The 17,348-nt window shown below is 49.5% G+C and overlaps 1 protein-coding gene across 6 annotated transcripts; it reads right to left on the minus strand.

Annotated features, from left to right (window-relative positions):
* Positions 1 to 9,258: 9,258 nt before the first annotated feature.
* Positions 9,259 to 17,174, minus strand: LOC141039285 (uncharacterized). Of its 6 annotated transcripts, XM_073506656.1 has the most exons (10): positions 16,727 to 17,174; positions 15,529 to 15,600; positions 12,231 to 13,116; positions 11,976 to 12,152; positions 11,718 to 11,854; positions 11,515 to 11,582; positions 10,918 to 11,436; positions 10,188 to 10,464; positions 9,638 to 10,111; positions 9,259 to 9,533 (listed from the first exon to the last, which is right to left on the minus strand). In XM_073506656.1, exons 7-10 carry the CDS (start codon positions 11,044 to 11,046, stop codon positions 9,523 to 9,525), a joined length of 891 nt encoding a protein of 296 aa, XP_073362757.1. In that variant the 5' UTR covers positions 11,047 to 11,436; positions 11,515 to 11,582; positions 11,718 to 11,854; positions 11,976 to 12,152; positions 12,231 to 13,116; positions 15,529 to 15,600; positions 16,727 to 17,174; the 3' UTR covers positions 9,259 to 9,522. The 6 variants fall into 6 exon arrangements, with proteins under 6 accessions (XP_073362757.1, XP_073362753.1, XP_073362758.1 ...); XM_073506652.1 differs by lacking the exon at positions 12,231 to 13,116 and adding an exon at positions 11,880 to 11,915 and having other exon boundaries at positions 9,259 to 10,111; positions 11,718 to 11,762; positions 16,727 to 17,030; XM_073506657.1 differs by lacking the exons at positions 11,718 to 11,854; positions 11,976 to 12,152; positions 12,231 to 13,116 and having other exon boundaries at positions 16,727 to 16,968.
* Positions 17,175 to 17,348: the final 174 nt, after the last annotated feature.

Genomic DNA, 17,348 nt, shown 5'->3' on the forward strand with positions numbered 1-17,348 from the left:
ACTTCTCGTGTTTCAAAAATGGCATTAGTTGTTGAAAGTTTTACCTGGTGCAATACCAGATAAGTATGGCCCGTGAAATCTTACGGGTTCAATCAGATTAGGGAAGGCGTTGGTTCAACCCATCGGGGCATCTTAGGAACATATACCACAAACTTCAGGAGTAAATAACACAAGCTCAAAAGTAGAGCATGGTTGACAAAGCAGAGGATACAATTTACCAAAGGCATTATGTATCCGAGGAAAGGCTCATAGGCTTATTGAATATGAAGGACGTTTTCGGATAAAATCCAACAAAGGATCTGGTGGTCCACAAGGGATCTGACGTGAGCATCGGTACTCAACTAGAGGAAGAAGAATGCAAAGGGATCAGATTATAGAAACAACTAACTAACTCAAATCTCAAATGCAAAGGAATTATGATTTCCAAATCAAGGGATCAGAAGCAATGCTCTGATTAGGGATGGATAAGTTGAATAGCCTTAGGGTACAATCAACGGAATTGGATTGGTCGAGAACCAATTCCAGTTAAAAGAATGGCAGCTCAGCCAAAAAGGTAATTTATAAGGATCAATGATGATTGCGTATACTCGCAAACATATTGAGTCAACAGACTCGAAATGATAATGACAAGGGATGCCAATAAGACTACGAGACTTATGGGATTAACCATAATGCAAGCAAGCAAGAATTTCAAGAGGAATAGGCTGCTCGGGACTTTCGGAAGATCGAATGGCATTTCGAAGACTTTTGTGAAATACATGAATCAACTAGGGATGAGCGGATACTCGATAAGTGTGAGAAATTATCCGTAGGGGTATTCAGGTGGTAAGGAACTACAAGGCAGTAGGCATAAGTATTCTCGGAACAACAACGAGTATTTCAGGGTATCTTGTAATAACAAGAGCAACTGGGGACTAAGTAAGAACGACAAGTGTATGTATTTACTCATAGGGATATTTCGGTGGTAGGGAATTGCAAAAGCAATGGGCAGTCCCGAAAGAGTATCGGAAAGTAACTTTGAAATCTTCATGTGCAGCCGGCGATCATCTGGACGTAAAGTTAGATTTTAGAAAATCATTTAACCCGAATAGAAGAGAGATCAGAATCCCAGAGTATAGACGAGGAATAAAAGATCCTAATACCACCTGTTGGGGATATTACCACTGGGCGTAAACCGGCCAGGAGAGGCCGGGTTAACCTCATAAGTAGTTCATCTGTATCTGAAGCCCATGAAGACAGACGGTGACGCTTCATAAAGGCCCAGGGCCCAAAGCCGGTTTAAGGCCTGTAGACACAAACCGGCATTGATATGTAAACTTGTGTTGTAAGATAGAAGTAGCAGAGACCGAGCCGGACATGATTATGAGCCGGCCTCGGAGTCTGTAAACCGACGGGCGTCAACCCATGTATATAAGGGGACGACACAGCGGCGGTTCAAGGACAACAAACAACAACTCGAGACTCAGGCAAAGCGTATTCGCTCCCTGGTCATCGAAACCCCATCAATTCCATCACAACTAGACGTAGGCTTTTACCTTCATCGTAAGGGGCCGAACTAGTATAAACTCTCTTGCGTCCCTTGTCCGCTTTAACCCCTTTAAGCTAACCCGTAGCGATGGCTCCACGACTAAGTCCTTTCTCTAGGACATCTGCCATGACAAAACCACGACAGTTGGCGCCCACCGTGGGGCTATCGCACGACGGTTTCAAGTTCTTGGAGGGCAACTTCGAAGGACTCAGGGGTTACGCTGTGGGCCGGATGACCAAGAGTCGTCGCGGCAAGCTCTACATCGACGATGTAGGCTGGGGCCCCGAGGCCAGCTCAATCGAGTACGGGTACCGGGCCCCCTTTGGTGGCATACACGTTTTCATTGGCAAGATCGGCGAACTGGGCCCTGAGCCGGACATCTGCACCGACCTCGTCGAAACGACTCAGCGTGTGAGATCTGCCCGGGTCAAGCCTGTCATGAAGCGTGCCTTCGTGGGAGTTATCCATGGAGGGGAATCTGAGGATAGATCGGAATCCGGTGGTGAGACCGTCGTTTATTCCGGCGACGAGTCATCGACCGGAGAGACCGAGTCGTTATATCAGTTACAAGATGGCCGGATTGGGGGCTGTTCCAATGGCGACAGTATTCCGGACCCCTTTGATCTGCCAAACCGGGTTGCGATCTTCATGGCCGGTACGCAACTGGTGCTCAACTCTTCGACCACAGCGGCAATGATTTCCGGATCAGCAGCGGCAGCAGTGGCCGGGGCAGGAGGCCCTGTGCGACCACCAGCTTAGGTTCTGTCTGATTTGTTTGACGCATTGGCAACGCTGATGGCGGAGGTTAACCCGGCGGATCAAGATGTGCACAATGCGGAAATCGCGAAAGTGAAAGATCAGATCACCCAGGCCAAAGCGGACTTAGCAGCTGAGGATACCAGGATAGCCGCGGAGCGGGCCGCTTTGGATGCACAAGCTTACCGGATCATGCTGGACCAGAGTGCGTCAAACGAAGTCCTGAAGAGGAGGCACCGATCTCACCTGCCGCCGGTTTATGACGCTAGAGATCTCTTTAACACCCCAGGAGCGGGAACCAGTAATCCGCCGGTGGTAAACCGGGCGGAGGCACCTGGAGCGGGGGACGCCGGTTCAGCCACGTTCAGCGGATCCGCCTCGTCAGAACAACGCTGTAATACCACATGTCCCCACGCCGCCGGGTCATTACTCTAACCCGATGGACAACATTGTCGCTGCCGCTTCACGGCTGGCGGCCATCCCGATCGAAGGCGATTCTCCGGCGGCGGTCGAGACGCGCCGGGTTAAGGAGCTCCTTCAGACAACTTTGGTTCAATAGGAGGCTTATTCGTACAGTCGCGATCGGATTCATTCCACTCCTCGTCCAAGCCGGAGCTACAGCAGACGTATGGATGAACCGGCAGTGTCAAGCAATGCGCGGAACCGTGATCCGCCCTGTGGCAATAACCCGGCGGGTGGTGCTGGTGATGCTCAAGAGGTGGTGGACCGGGCTCGGGCATGCAGAGAGGCCGAGTTAGCGGCGCAACATGAAGCCCGTCAGCTTACTCCGGTTCGTCCAACCACATCGGTGGAACCAGGAGTTACCTCTAGTTCCTTGGGAGTACCATGTCTTGTCCCAGTGTTGCGCAATGTGCGCCTGCCCAAAGATTTCAAGGGCCCGCGCAAGGTGCCGAATTACACCGCCGATTTATGCCCTAAAACATGGGTCGAAAGCTATGAGATGGCCATGGAGATGCTGGACGTGGATGATGCGGCATGTGCGAAGTACTTCACCATGATGCTAGAAGGAACGACCCGCACTTGGCTAAAGAGCTTACCGGCTAATTCTATCAGGTCATGGGCCGAGTTGAGAGCCCGGTTTATTCAGAATTTCAAGGATACATGCAAGCAGCCCATGTCAATTATGGACTTAGCTGCCTGTGTCCAGGAGGAAGGAGAGTCAACAACCCGTTGGGTGCGCTGGGTTTCGGAGATTTTGCACTCATCGGACCGCATCAACGCTGACACCGCAGTTTTATCATTGGAAGACAATTGCCGGTTTGAACCCCTGAAGTTGAAGTTGGGACGGCTCAAACGTCATTGTAATGATATGGGAACTCTCATGGCTGCACTAGTGAAGTATGCCGACTCTGATAGTACCAAGGATCCCGAGTCTGATGATGATAAGACAGGGAAGGGAAAGAAGAGCGGCAACACCAAGGGGCAGCACCCCAACCCGGCGGGTCATGGAAACGGCAGCAAGCGTAAAGCGGACCACGGTTTAGACTTTGTGGCTAACACTAGTACACACGACAAGGGCCAGCGGCGTAAGGGTAAACCGCACCGGCGCAATGGAATGCCAAATCCCAATCCGGACCGTTTGTCGTATCTGTTGAACCAGCCCTGTCCAAAGCATGGGACGAAGGAGGAACCATCCACACACCTCTGGAAAGATTGTTACATCATGCAAGAGTTCAAAAATTCTGACTCTTTCCGGTATGATCATGGATCAGGAGGCGGTTCAGGCTCTGGCTCTCACGGGCCGGGTTATGGCGGAGGAAATTCCGGTTTAGGATTCCATGGCAATCAGGGTGGACATAACAATCAAGGTAATCAGGGTAATCAAAGTGCCTATAATCATCAGGGCAATCAGCAGCAGCAGCAGTCGGGTTACCAAAGCAACCCAAAGCAGTTGAATAGCGGACAGTATCATGTCTTCACCACTAGCCTGGACAAGCGCGATCAGAAGCTTCATAAAAGGGCGGTGAATGCCGTTGAACCGGCCGTGCCCCGTTATTTGCGCTGGTCCGAGCAGCCGATTGTGTGGAGTAGAGAAGATCATCCACCCCGGGTTGACAATCCGGGTCATCTGGCTCTGGTGGTGGCACCTCAGGTGGGAGGTTATAAGTTCACTAAGGTACTCATGGATGGAGGGAGTAGCATCAATATCCTTTATTATGAAACTTTCCGTCGCATGGGGCTAACAGATAAAAATCTTAAACCATCCAATACGGTGTTTCATGGTGTGGTGCCTGGTAAGTCGGCATATCCTGTTGGTAAGATAGCTCCGGAGGTGGCTTTTGGAGATGAGCATGACTCAAGATTAGAAACCTTGACCTTTGAGGTGGTGAAAATCAGCAGCCCGTATCATGCCCTATTTGGACGGCCAGCTTATGCTAAGTTTATGGCACGGCCTTGTTATGTCTATCTGCAGCTCAAGATGTCGGGTCACAAAGGAACTATAACCGTGCATGGGAGCCGCAAGATTGCTCTGGAGTGTGAAGAAGGTGATGCGGCTTATGCTGAGTCGGTTTGTGCAACAGAAGAGTTGAAGTTTTACAAGGACAATGTTGATCCGGCAGATATGACCTCGTTGAAGAAACCAACCACAGAGCATGATCCGGCCCTGAAGTTTAAATCGGCTGATGAGACTAAGCTTGGTGACTTTGTACCTGGCGATTCGTCCAAGCGGTTCAGCATCAGCGCTAACTTAGATCCGAAATAGGAAGGCGCGCTCATCGAGTTCATCCGTGAGAATTGGGACATCTTTGCATGGAAGCCTTCTGACATGCCAGGTGTACCAAGATAACTCGCTGAGCACACTCTCAATGTTGATCCTAAGTATAAACCAGTCAAGTAGTTTCTCCGCCGGTTCAATGAAGAAAGGCGCAAAGCTATTGGAGAAGAAGTAGCCAGGCTCTTGGCGGCTGGATTTATCGTTGAAGTATTCCATCCTGAGTGGTTGGCTAATCCGGTGCTCGTCCTCAAGAAGAATGGCACTTGGCGTACGTGTGTGGACTACACAGATCTCAACAAAGCTTGTCCAGCAGATCCTTTTGCCCTTCCCCGTATTGATCAAATTATTGATGCTACGGCGGGTTGCGAGCGTTTAAGCTTTTTGGATGCATACTCTGGTTATCATCAGATCAAAATGGCAGTTAAGGACCAGGAGAAGACAACCTTTATAACTCCCTTTGGAGCCTTCTGCTATGTGTCCATGCCCTTTGGGCTCAAGAGTGCCTAGGCGAGTTATCAAAGGTGTGTGCAGAATTGTCTGCATAAACAGATCGGCCGCAATGTTCACGCCTATGTGGATGATATTGTGGTAAAATCAAGGAAGAAGGAAACATTGATTGATGACTTGAAGGAAACCTTTGATAACCTGTGGGTTTATAAAATGATGCTTAATTCGTCCAAGTGTGTCTTTGGTGTACCTGCAGGCAAACTCTTGGGCTTTTTGGTGTCTAACAGGGGCATTGAAGCTAATCCGGATAAGATCAAAGCCATCACCTCTTTGAATAAACCGAAGTGTATCAATGATGTTCAACGCCTGGCAGGCCGGATTGCCGCGTTGAGCCGGTTTGTCAGTCGCCTTGGCGAGAAGGCCATCCCTTTGTATCATATGCTGAAGAAAACGGATAACTTCGTCTGGAGTGACGCCGCTAATGAAGCATTTGAGGACTTAAAGCGACAGCTAGCTAATCCGCCGATTCCCGCTGCTCCGGTTGATAAAGAACCGTTGCTGCTATATGTGGCAGCTAACGCTCGGGCTGTTAGTGTGGCTATTGTGGTAGAGCGCAAAGAGGCAGGAAAGGAATATCCGGTTCAGCGGCCGGTTTACTATATCAGTGAGGTACTTATTGAGTCCAAGCAGAGGTACCCACATTGGCAAAAATTGGTGTATGGGTTTTTTCATGGCAAGCCGGAAATTGAAGCAGTATTTCCAAGGTCATCCCATCACGGTGGTCAGCCCTGCTCCTTTGGGAGATATAATCCAGAACAGGGAAGCAACCGGCCGGATTGCTAAGTGGGCTATTGAGCTCGGACCTCACGGGTTGAAATACATGCCCCGAAAGGCGATCAAATCTCAGGCACTTGTGGATTTCATCAATGATTGGACAGAGTTACAAGCGCCGAAAGAGAAGCCGGATCATACTTATTGGACTATTCATTTTGATGGGTCCAGGCAATTGGAGGGATCGGGGGCTGGAGTCGTATTAACTTCCCCACGAGGTGATAAGTTTTGTTATGTTCTCCGTTTAATGTTCCCGTGCACTAACAATGCAGCTGAATATGAGGCTTTACTCCATGGTCTTCGGATGGCTAAGGAGATGAACTTAAGCCGAGTGAAGTGCTTCAGTGACTCGGATCTGGTGGCTCAACAAGTGTCCGACACTTGGGATTCCAAGGACCCACTCATGGCAGCATATCGTCGTGAGGTGGATATTGTTGCAGGTCACTTTAAAGGTTATCAGGTTGATCATGTGGACCGGCGAAGGAATGAAGCGGCGGACGCTTTAAGCCACCTGGGTTCCCAACGTAAACCGGTTCCACCTAATGTCTTCTTGGATGTTTTGCATAATCCGTCCGTTAAGCTCCCTGGTGAAGAGGATTTGGCTGTTCTTGATCCGGAGGCCCAATTGGTGGCGGCTCTTCATGTTATCCCGGATTGGACGGTTCCATATTTGGCGTATATAAACCGGGGCGAGTTACCAGAAGATGAAACTTTGGCCAGGCAGATAACCCGGCGGTCCAAGTCCATGACTGTTATCAATGGAGAGTTACATCATTGCAGTATGACAGGGGCGTTTCAACGCTGTGTGTCTCCTGAGGAAGGCCGTGAAATTTTGCGTGAGATCCACGAAGGGGATTGTGGTCACCACACCGGTTCAAAATCGTTGGTGGCCAAGGCGTTTCGTCACGGTTTCTATTGGTTGACAGCTCATGCTGATGCCGAGGACTTGGTCAAAAGATGTGATGGTTGTCAGAAATTCTCAAGGCGCGCTCATGTACCGGCTCAAGAATTGAGGATGATTCCAATCACCTGGCCATTTGCAACTTGGGGGCTGGATATGGTTGGGCCTTTCAAGAGGTCCAAGGATAAAAAGACCCACCTTTTGGTGGCGGTTGATAAGTTCACGAAGTGGGTGGAGGCAGAGCCAGTTAGTAAGTGTGACGCGGCCACGTCGGTTCAATTCATCAAAAAGGTGATCTTCCGGTTTGGCTTTCCACACAGCATTATAACAGACAATGGTACCAATCTGTCAAAGGGTGCCATGAAGGAGTTCTGTCAACGTGAGCACATCTGGCTTGACGTGTCATCAGTGGCTCACCCCCAGTCCAATGGTCAAGCGGAGAGGGCCAATCAAGAAATCTTGAGAGGCATCAAACCCCGGCTTATGGTTCCTTTGCAACGGACGCCGGGTTGTTGGGTTGAGGAGCTACCTTCTGTGTTACGGAGCAACAATACCACGCCCAACAGATCGACATGATACACACCATTCTTCATGATTTATGGAGCGGAAGCAGTTCTTCCTAGTGACATCCGTCATGACTCGCCTCGTGTAGCGGCATATGTTGAAGCGGACAACGAGAAGGCACGGCAGGAAGCTCTTGACCTGTTAGATGAAGAACGTGACATAGCAGCAGCCCGTTCGGCGATTTATCAGCAAGATCTGCATCGTTATCACAGCTGCCGGGTTAGAACCAGAACCTTTCAAGAAGGCGATTTGGTGCTTCAGCTCATTCAGGATCAGACGGATATGCACAAGCTATCCCCCCCTTGGGAAGGACCCTTTGTGGTCAGCAAGGATCTACACAACGAGTCGTACTACCTAATCGATGTTCGAGAGCGCAAAGACTCACGTAATCGGAGGAGGAGACCAACCGGCCGTGGAATATTGCTCATCTTCGGCCTTACTATACTTGAGCTATAGGCTCTACTTATGTACATATTATGACAATGTATATATTATGATCAATACAATAAACCGGAACCTCAGCTAAGGCGGGGTATCTGTTGTTTTTCTTACATCCTGTGTGGTTACATGGACCTTGCAAAGCGGCGTCCGGTTTACCCCTTGATTTGGCTTCTCAAAGCTTCATATTAGATCACTTGGGGGCTTGGTCGTATCCGAACCATAGCCACGCCTCTTGATCGGCGCAATGCCACAACATCACTTGGGGGCTTGGTCGTATCCGAACCATAGCTACACCTCTTGATCGGCGCAATGCCACAACATCACTTGGGGGCTTGGTCGTATCCGAACCATAGCGACACCTCTTGATCGGCGCAATGCCACAACATCACTTGGGGGCTTGGTCGAACCCGAACCATAGCCACGCCTCTTGATCGGCGTAATGCCACAGCATCACTTGGGGGCTTGGTCGAACCCGAACCATAGCAACGCCTCTTGATCGGCGTAATGCCATAGCATCACTTGGGGGCTTGGTCGAACCTGAACCATAGCAACACCTCTTGATCAAATTTGGAGCCTGGCAGCCCGTGAAAAGCCTCGACTACAACGGTTTTATTTGCCTTTTGGTAAGTTTCTTTTTCTTTTGCTAAGATTTGTGATGTTTTCAAACCGGTGTTTATCAACCCGGTTAGGCTGTCAACTACAAGTTGTCAGTACATGATCAAGTTATAATCCGGAGACTATCAGCCCGGTCTGGTTTTGACTCATAGTCACCAGTATGGAATAAACCGGTGTTTATCACAACCCAGAACGGTTTTATTGTAAATCGGCATTATATAACAGGAAATACTTTTACTCCGGATTAGGGTTATTACCCTCATTACAAGGTTGGTCAGCAAACACTATGCCTAAAGATCACAGGTATCATATATTTCCATATTTGGTTATCTTTTGCAACCTTGGTTATAAACCTTGGTCCTATATATAGTTGGGTATCATGACCCGCCCAGTGGTAAACCGCCAGGGCGCTTTAAGCTTCTTATCTGGAGGAACAGCTTGAATAAATAGCTATGGATTATGAACATCATATCTTAAGCATGGCGGATTAACATGCATCAGTTGCAGATAAATATGCACGAAGGCATAACAGACCAAGTGTTTTAACTCGCCTATTACAAGGCGTTTTCAGTGCCCAAAGGAGTAATTGTCTCAATAAGCATTACAACGAAAGAAAAACTAAACCGGCCCCCGGATTATGATTGCTTATCAGCTTGACGTGACGGCTGCGGATCATCTTGCACCGGTTCATCTTCTTCGTCCCTACCCAGCGGCTGGAAGTCAACAGTTGCCCAGTCGATCCCAGTTAAAGCTTGGAACACAGCTTCGTCGCTTTTAAGGGTGGACGGTTCAATATCAGGGGCATAAGTGTGCTTACGGATTGGAGGGATCAGGTTTTGAGCCTCAGGAGCTGGTGCAGCAACCCGCTTGTTATTGATATCATAACTCGCCTGATAATGTGAAAGATCAGCTTCTTCAGCAAGTTGACAAGCCAGTGGACGTACTTCCCAGTTTATGGCGCGAAGATCTTCAGTGCAAAATTCTGATCCGTCTTCTTTCAAGTTTGGGTAGCCTTTAGCCACGTCCGTCGGGTCAAGATCAGGCACCCATGCTTTTGCCCGGGTTAGCGCGGTCAGAGCGCTAGCCCTTGCAGCAGACCTCTTCAGATCTTCTACCCGGGCAGGCAGCATAGATAGCCTGTCTAAGGTATCTTTGATTAACGTTGGGGGCATCTTATTGTGAGAAGCGGTGCGGATAATTCTTTGAGCGCCGGTATATAGTTGTTCTATCAGCGTATAGGCAGCCTTCAGCTTCTTCTGAACATCAGAGCCCAGATGACTAATGCGAGTTCCTGCATCATTGCAAACATCAGTAAACCAGCAACGCATGGGAAAATATGTTGACAGTATTAAGGACAAGATGCTTACCAAACACAGGAGCGGTCATCGCATGTACTTGCCGCTTCACCCCAGTCAGCTCGTCTACCACCGGTTTGAGAGTTGCTTCTGCATCTTCAGCTCTTTTCCGCAAAGCGGATTTCTCTGTGTTCCAATCTGCCTGCTCCTTGGCAAAGCTTTCCTTTAGCTTTTCCATAGCGGCTAAGGCGCTTGTCAGCTCATCTTTTGCTTTGGAAGTTTCGGCCTGCTGGGACTTGATGTTCTCTTGCAGGTCAGCGGTTTGGCTTTCCTTCTTGCTCAGTTCAGCCTATAAAGAGACAGATACTTAATGAGTTGACAGTACATATTTGAAGTACCAAGCACATAACAAGTTATGCCCTTAGTACTTGGGGGCTAATGCATATTTGCTTTTACTCAGAAATTTTTACAAGTCCCAAGCACAATACAAGTATTAAGCTTGGCACTTGGGGGCTAATGTGTGTTTGCTCAACAAAAACTATTGATATGGGAATTATTCTACAGTCCCGGTTCATCTTTATAAAGTTAAACCGTCCCTTGGGGACTATACCGGTGAAAGAGCAGTATGGCAAATTTTAAGGAACCGGTTCATCTTAACAAGGTAATCCAGTCCCTGGAGGCTAAATATGCAAAGTTAAGTTATGACAAAAGTCCCGGTTTAGATTGGTATCATAAACCGTCACTTGGGGGCTACTAGGAGTTGATAAACTGCAATTGGACAAAGGAGAAAAACAGTAGTTACCTCATATCGCTCCTTCATCAAGTTGACCAAACTAGCTTCATAGTCACGGCTGGTATACAGACGGTTCAAGAACCAGAGTGAATATCTTGAACATTGAGGTGGGCGAAGCTTGATAAATCGGCATTCCATTTGCCTTTGCCGATAGTAGAGAGATCATCCTTGGCAGTATGCTTTGACAAAGCTACAAGATTGCCAGGAGTGGTGTGGCCAGTGCCAATAATCATAACGTCATCATCTTGTTCATCAGCAGCTTTCGCCGGAGTTGGCGGTTTATCAGTGTCCTTAGCTGGACTGACCAGTTTGTTACCAGTTCGGACAGGGCTGGCTGGCCGGTCTGCATGACTTGTAGTATCAACTTGCACGTGTTCAGCAAGGAAATCATGGTCTTGAAGCGGCGGATCGTGAAGCATGGCGTCAGCGTCAGTTTCTTCCAGATCTGGAGTTGTTTCCGGTTCAGCAGCTACATTATCATCAGCCCGTTTGTTCAACCGAGCTTTCTTGCTGGGTCTTGGCTTGGCGCTGCGAAAAGATAGACATAAGGATCAGTACAGTATGAAAAGATAACATATCAAGAATAAAGACATGTGCATAACTCACCCAAGAACTGTGTTGAGGGGTGGAAGCTGTGTGGCCGAGGACTCGCCAAAGGATGAGTGAGAAGTACCCTGATAATTTGAATCAGACGGGTTAAGAGGCTGGCGAAAACAACCTGCTTTTGGGCATGAAGTATCAATGGGATAAGAGACCTCTGATCGGCGTTTCCGAACCGGACTGTTCGGTAAACCGGCAGAGGTAACTACCTGGCCGCTGTGCCGGGTTGTACGGCGAGCTTCGTGCTGCTGCGTCTTCAAAAGAAAGTTTGGGTCCAAGTAAGCAAGAGGGTGAGAAAATTTTACTTTCCGGTTTGCTTGACGGATTTTTGATGTTGGCAGACGATCTGAATCGGAGGAAAGAATAGTTACCTCTACGTCCTCAGCGTGACTGCCTTCAGCGTCATCCTGATAATAATCATTGGCAATGAGATGTACGAAAAATCAACCAAGAGAGTCAAGTTCTACCTCTGGTTCCGGATTACGCACATCTTCATCAGCTGGTAGATCGGAGGATGCAGTGGTCCTTCTCTTGGCAGGTTTCTTAACAACCTTGGTCTTTGGACGAACTGGCTTGACCGGTTTGTCTTGCGGCTTTGCCGGTTTGTCTTGTGATGGTTTCTTGTTCCAGAACGGATCATCACCCTGTCAGAAAATAATCACACTTTCAGAGAATATTTGGACAGAAGCAAATTCAGATACAAAGGATTGTATGATTCTTACAGCTGGTGGTTTGTTGAAGGTGCAGAAACGGAGTAGTCCGGTTTGGGCACAGACGGTCTCCAGTTCGTTCAGTATTGTCTTTACAGCCTCAGTGACTTCTTCGTCTGTAAGCTGAATATCAATGTGCCGCTGAGCATCCTTCAAACTCCCCGTGTACTCACACATCAAACCGGGGCGCCGGCTTAAGGGCAGAATGCTTCAGCTTATCCAGCAACGAGCAAGATCAACTCCTGTCAAACCGTTCGCCATGAAGGCTCTAAGCTTTGATAATTGGGGAGCATAGTTGGCCCGTTCTCTTGCTGTCAACCTCTGAGGAAAAGGATGTGTGTTGCTAAGGCGTTCAGGGCGGTAACCCGGCAAAGGATTCTCATCATATGGAGATGTATCCATGCAGTAAAACCAAGTCCGGTTCCACTCTTTGGGATGACTGTGGAGTTTGGGATGAGGGAAGGTGACTTCCTTCCTTTGCTGAACCGCCAGTCCGCCCAGTTCCGTATTGGGTCCATCTGAGAACTCTGTGCGACGGTTTAGGTGAAAGAAATCCCGAAACAGTTTGACTGAAGGTTCCTCTTGCAGATAAACCTCACAAAAGACTTGGAAGTGGCAGATGTTGGTTACAGAGTTAGGACCAATGTCTTGAGGGCGCAGTTGAAAACTAGCCAGTACATCCCGGAAATTTTTTGAACCGGGAGGGCTAAAACCTCGTCTGAGATGATCAGCAAAAACGACTACCTCTCCGTCCTTGGGTGTAGGAGGATTTTCCGGGCCAGGGACCCTCCAGTGGATGACATCTTTCTTGGCTAAAGCGCCCGTTTTAACAAGGTTGCTTAACTGTTCCTCGGTTACTCGAGAGGGAGCCCAATTGCACTCATAGACTTGCTTAGCCCTGACAAGGAAAATCTGAAACATGATTATTACCGGTTTAAGATTTACAGTGGACAACTATACAGCGGTATGAGGATACTAGCATATTGGTAAACCGGATTTGGTTATTCATAAACCGGAGTCTGGCAATGGAACAGTGTAATGCATTGGCGGTTCAACAGGGGACTAATGGTATCTACCGGGTCATCATTTTTTCTGTGAAGTTAAACCGGCCAATCTGGTATTCAAAGTGTGTAAGAGAAGGAAGAAACAAGTTTCACATCTTGCTATGGTAATTTCAGATCTACCGCGCGTAGGAAAAACAAAATATATTTTGAAATATATTTTGACCTAAATTCTAGCGTACTGAAAGTTCACCAAGATGAGATGAGTTCGATATCAAACAGGTGCTGAAACTGCTAAAGCGCGAGATCTATGTGGTTTAAACTACTACCGCACGAGACCTATGTGGTTTTTGGATCTAATCCATGGATATAAATAAGGGAAAAGAAGGGCGGCGACGAACACTGATGAACGACAGAAACCCTAAGTGCAAATCTATGGTAAGAGAAAGGGGAGACTTACGGAGGCTGTTGAGCAGCGGCGGCGCGCGGAGGAGCTCTGGTACGTGCAGGTCGATGCAGCGGCCAAGTTTGGTGCAGCAGTCGAAGGTTGACGGTGGCGGCCGAGGTCGAAGGGTCGAGCGTCGCGAGGATGACGATGAAGTGAAGAGGCACGAGGGGGAAAATGGAAAGACCCCCTGGCCCTATTTATAAGGGAGATAAACGACAGACGCGAAAATCGAGGGGCCAAGTTTTTGGATATGAGGCGATGCTGTCGCCTCGATTGTCGGAGGCTCGTTAATGACAGGTGACGTCACGACGGTTTACCAAGATCCTAGAAGATGATGTCATGGCGGTTTACCAAGATCCTAGAAGATGATGTCATGGCGGTTTACAAGATTGTGTGAAGATGTTGAAGAAGAAATTTTCTTAAGTATTGGGGATTGACATGAACCAGTTCAAATCAATCTGGGGCATAATGTTGGGGATATTATCACTGGGCGTAAACCGGCCAGGAGAGGCCGGGTTAACCTCATAAGTAGTTCATCTGTATCTGAAGCCCATGAAGACAGACGGTGACGCTTCATAAAGGCCCAGGGCCCAAAGCCGGTTTAAGGCCTGTAGACACAAACCGACATTGTATGTAAACTTGTGTTGTAAGATAGAAGTAGTAGAGACCGAGCCGGACACGATTATGAGCCGGCCTCGGAGTTTGTAAACCGACGGGCGTCAACCCATGTATATAAGGGGACGACCCGGTGGCGGTTCAAGGACAACAAACAACAAATCGAGACTCAGGCAAAGCGTATTCGCTCCTTGGTCATCGAAACCCCATCAATTCCATCACAACTAGACGTAGGCTTTTACCTTCATCGTAAGGGGCCGAACTAGTATAAACTCTCTTGCGTCCATTGTCCTCTTTAACCCCTTTAAGCTAACCCGTAGCGATGGCTCCACGACTAAGTCCTTTGTCTAGGACATCTGCCGTGACAAAACCACGACACCACCCAAGGGCGACGTGGGCCCGTAAGCCACACAGCCATGTTAGTAAAACAGTTTTCATTGACTAGACGTCATGCCCGGCCTCGTTAGATCAACACGTCGCAGCCCTACCTAAGCACAACAGAGAGGTCAGCACGCCGGTCTAAATCCTATGGCGCAGGGGTCTGGGCCCATCGCCCATTGCACACCTACACGTTGCGTGGGCGGCCGAAAGCAGAACTAGCCACCTTAATACAAGAGCAGGCTTACGTTCCAATCCGGCGCGCGCCGCTCAGTCGCTGACGTCACGAAGGCTTCGGCTGATACCACGACGCCGAGTGCCCATAACTGTTCCCGCGTAGCTGGTTAGTGCGTATAGGCCAGTGGCCAGACTCAGATCAAATACCAAGATCTCGTTAAGCATGTTAAGTATCCGCGAACGCCGACCAGGGCCAGTCCCACCTCTCTCCTAGGTGGTCTCAACCTGCCCATCGCTCCGCCACAAAGTAACAGTCGGGGGCCGTCGGGAACCCAGGCCCACCTCTACCGGGATGGAGCCACCTGCCCCTTCAGCCCCCATCTCCGAACAGTATCATAAGTAATGTAACAGTATAAAGTATAAAGCATATGCCCGTGATCACCTCCCGAAATGATCACGGCCCAGTAGTATAGCATGGCGGACGGACAAGAGCATAGGGCCACTGATGGAATACTAGCATCCTCTACTAGCATTTAGGATTGCAGGTAAGGGTAACAATTGTAGCAACAATGACAGGCTATGCAGCAGAATAGGATTAACCGAAAGCAGTAACATGCTACACTACTCTAATGCAAGCAGTAGAGAGAACGAATAGGCGATATCTGGTGATCAAGGGGGGGGGGGGGCTTGCCTGGTTGCTCTGGCAAGAAGGGTTCGTCGTCGATGTAGTCAATCACAGGGGTACCGGCATCGGTCTCAGGGTCTACCGGAAAGAAGAAACGGAGGGGGAACACAATAAATAACAGAGCAATCAAAGCATCTCAAAGCATAACATGACAAACACGGTGCTAGATGTGCCCTAACGCGGTAGTAGGTGATATCGGCAAAGGGGGGAAACATCCGGGAAAGTATCCCCGGTGTTTCGCGTTTTTGGAGAGATGAACCGGAGGGAAAAAGTTGCGTGTTCGCTATGCTAGGGATGTGTAGCGGATGAACGGACTGCATATTCGGATTCGTCTCGTCGTTCTGATCAACTTTCATGTATGAAGTATTTTCATCCGAGTTACGAATTATTTTATATGAATTATCGAAGTTTATTGCATTTTCAGAATTTGTTTTAATTCGTTTTATTTAAATTAAATTGCTAAGTGCACACAGCAGCAGCTTAGCTACAGTGGCTTACATGTGGGGTCCAGTGGCTAGGTTGACCTAGTCAACATTTGACTGGTCAACACGTGAACAGTACAAGTGGGTCCTCCATGTTATAGGCTTGTATATTTTTATTTGTTTTAACCTTTAATTAGCAGCAGGGTCCACATGTCATTTGGCTATACTTAATCACTAATTAATCTAACTAAAATAAACTAATAGGCCGGCCACCACACGGCCATACGCAAAGGCACAAGGCCATGGCCACGGCACGTACATGAGGCCTAGGTGCCTGCGGCCTCAACCAACAGCAGTAGTAGCTATAGCGGCACAAGCAACGATGGGTAGCAGCGGCAAGTGCTTGGCAGCAACTAGCGGGAGCAGTAGCAGGCTGGAAGCACCAGTAGCCGCGCAGCGGCAACAGCAGCAGTACAAGCGGGTAGCAGCAGCGGCTAGCGAGCAGCAGGGGTGGAGCAGTAGCAGCTCGCAAGGCAGCATGAAGCAGCATGCGGGCGCGGGCGGCATGCAAGGACGACGAGGACAGGAGGGGCGCGGCGTGGGCGCAGAGGCCGCACGCGCGAGCGGTTGCAGGGCATGCTAGGGGCGCGGGCTGGACGCGGGCTGGGTGGTGGGCGCGGTCGCGATGACCGCAGCGAATGGAAGGAACATGGGTGGCACGGGGCGGTGCAACGGAGCGATGAACGAAGGGGGGGAACGAGGGGAATGGGGGTGCCGCTCACAGGGGGAGGCAGAGGACGTGTCCGATGAGGCGGAGAAGCTCCGGTGAGGCAGATCGGGCGCGGGGCAGTGACGGCCGTAGATGAGGAAGACGCTCGATCCCGTCGGTGTAGCGTGGTCCTCGTGGTTCCCTGGTACGGATGCTACGTAGTCGAGGATGACGGAGCTCCTGGACATCTTGGCGCGGCGAGGGGAGGCCGGTGGTCGCGGGATTGACAAAGGCGAGGCGACGATTCTGCTCGGTGAAGAAGAAAACAAGGAGGAAAACGAGAGTGAGGGGATCAGGGGATGGCTAGGGTTCCTGGCGGAGGGAGAGGCGTCAAGGGAGTCCTTATCCATCTCTGCGACCACGGGATGGCCGACAGCGCGGCATCCGCGCGCTGGACGGACGAGCAGCGTCCACGACACGAGAGGTTGGGGACGACCAACGACTTGGGCTGGGCAGGTCCTGTGCGTTTAGTGCCCATTGAACATATAAACCCTCCTAGACTCGTAGTCACAACCGTTGCCTCCACGTCGCCTTTAAATCGCTATGCCACCGCCTGTTAATTCAGTGCCCTCTGGGGGCATTTTCGTCATTTCATGTCCGCTGCTATAAATAGTGTCGGCAAAGCGAGCGTGGCA

This window comes from Aegilops tauschii, chromosome 1 (genome assembly GCF_002575655.3).
Source record: "Aegilops tauschii subsp. strangulata cultivar AL8/78 chromosome 1, Aet v6.0, whole genome shotgun sequence".
In the NCBI taxonomy this organism is placed as follows: domain Eukaryota; kingdom Viridiplantae; phylum Streptophyta; class Magnoliopsida; order Poales; family Poaceae; genus Aegilops; species Aegilops tauschii.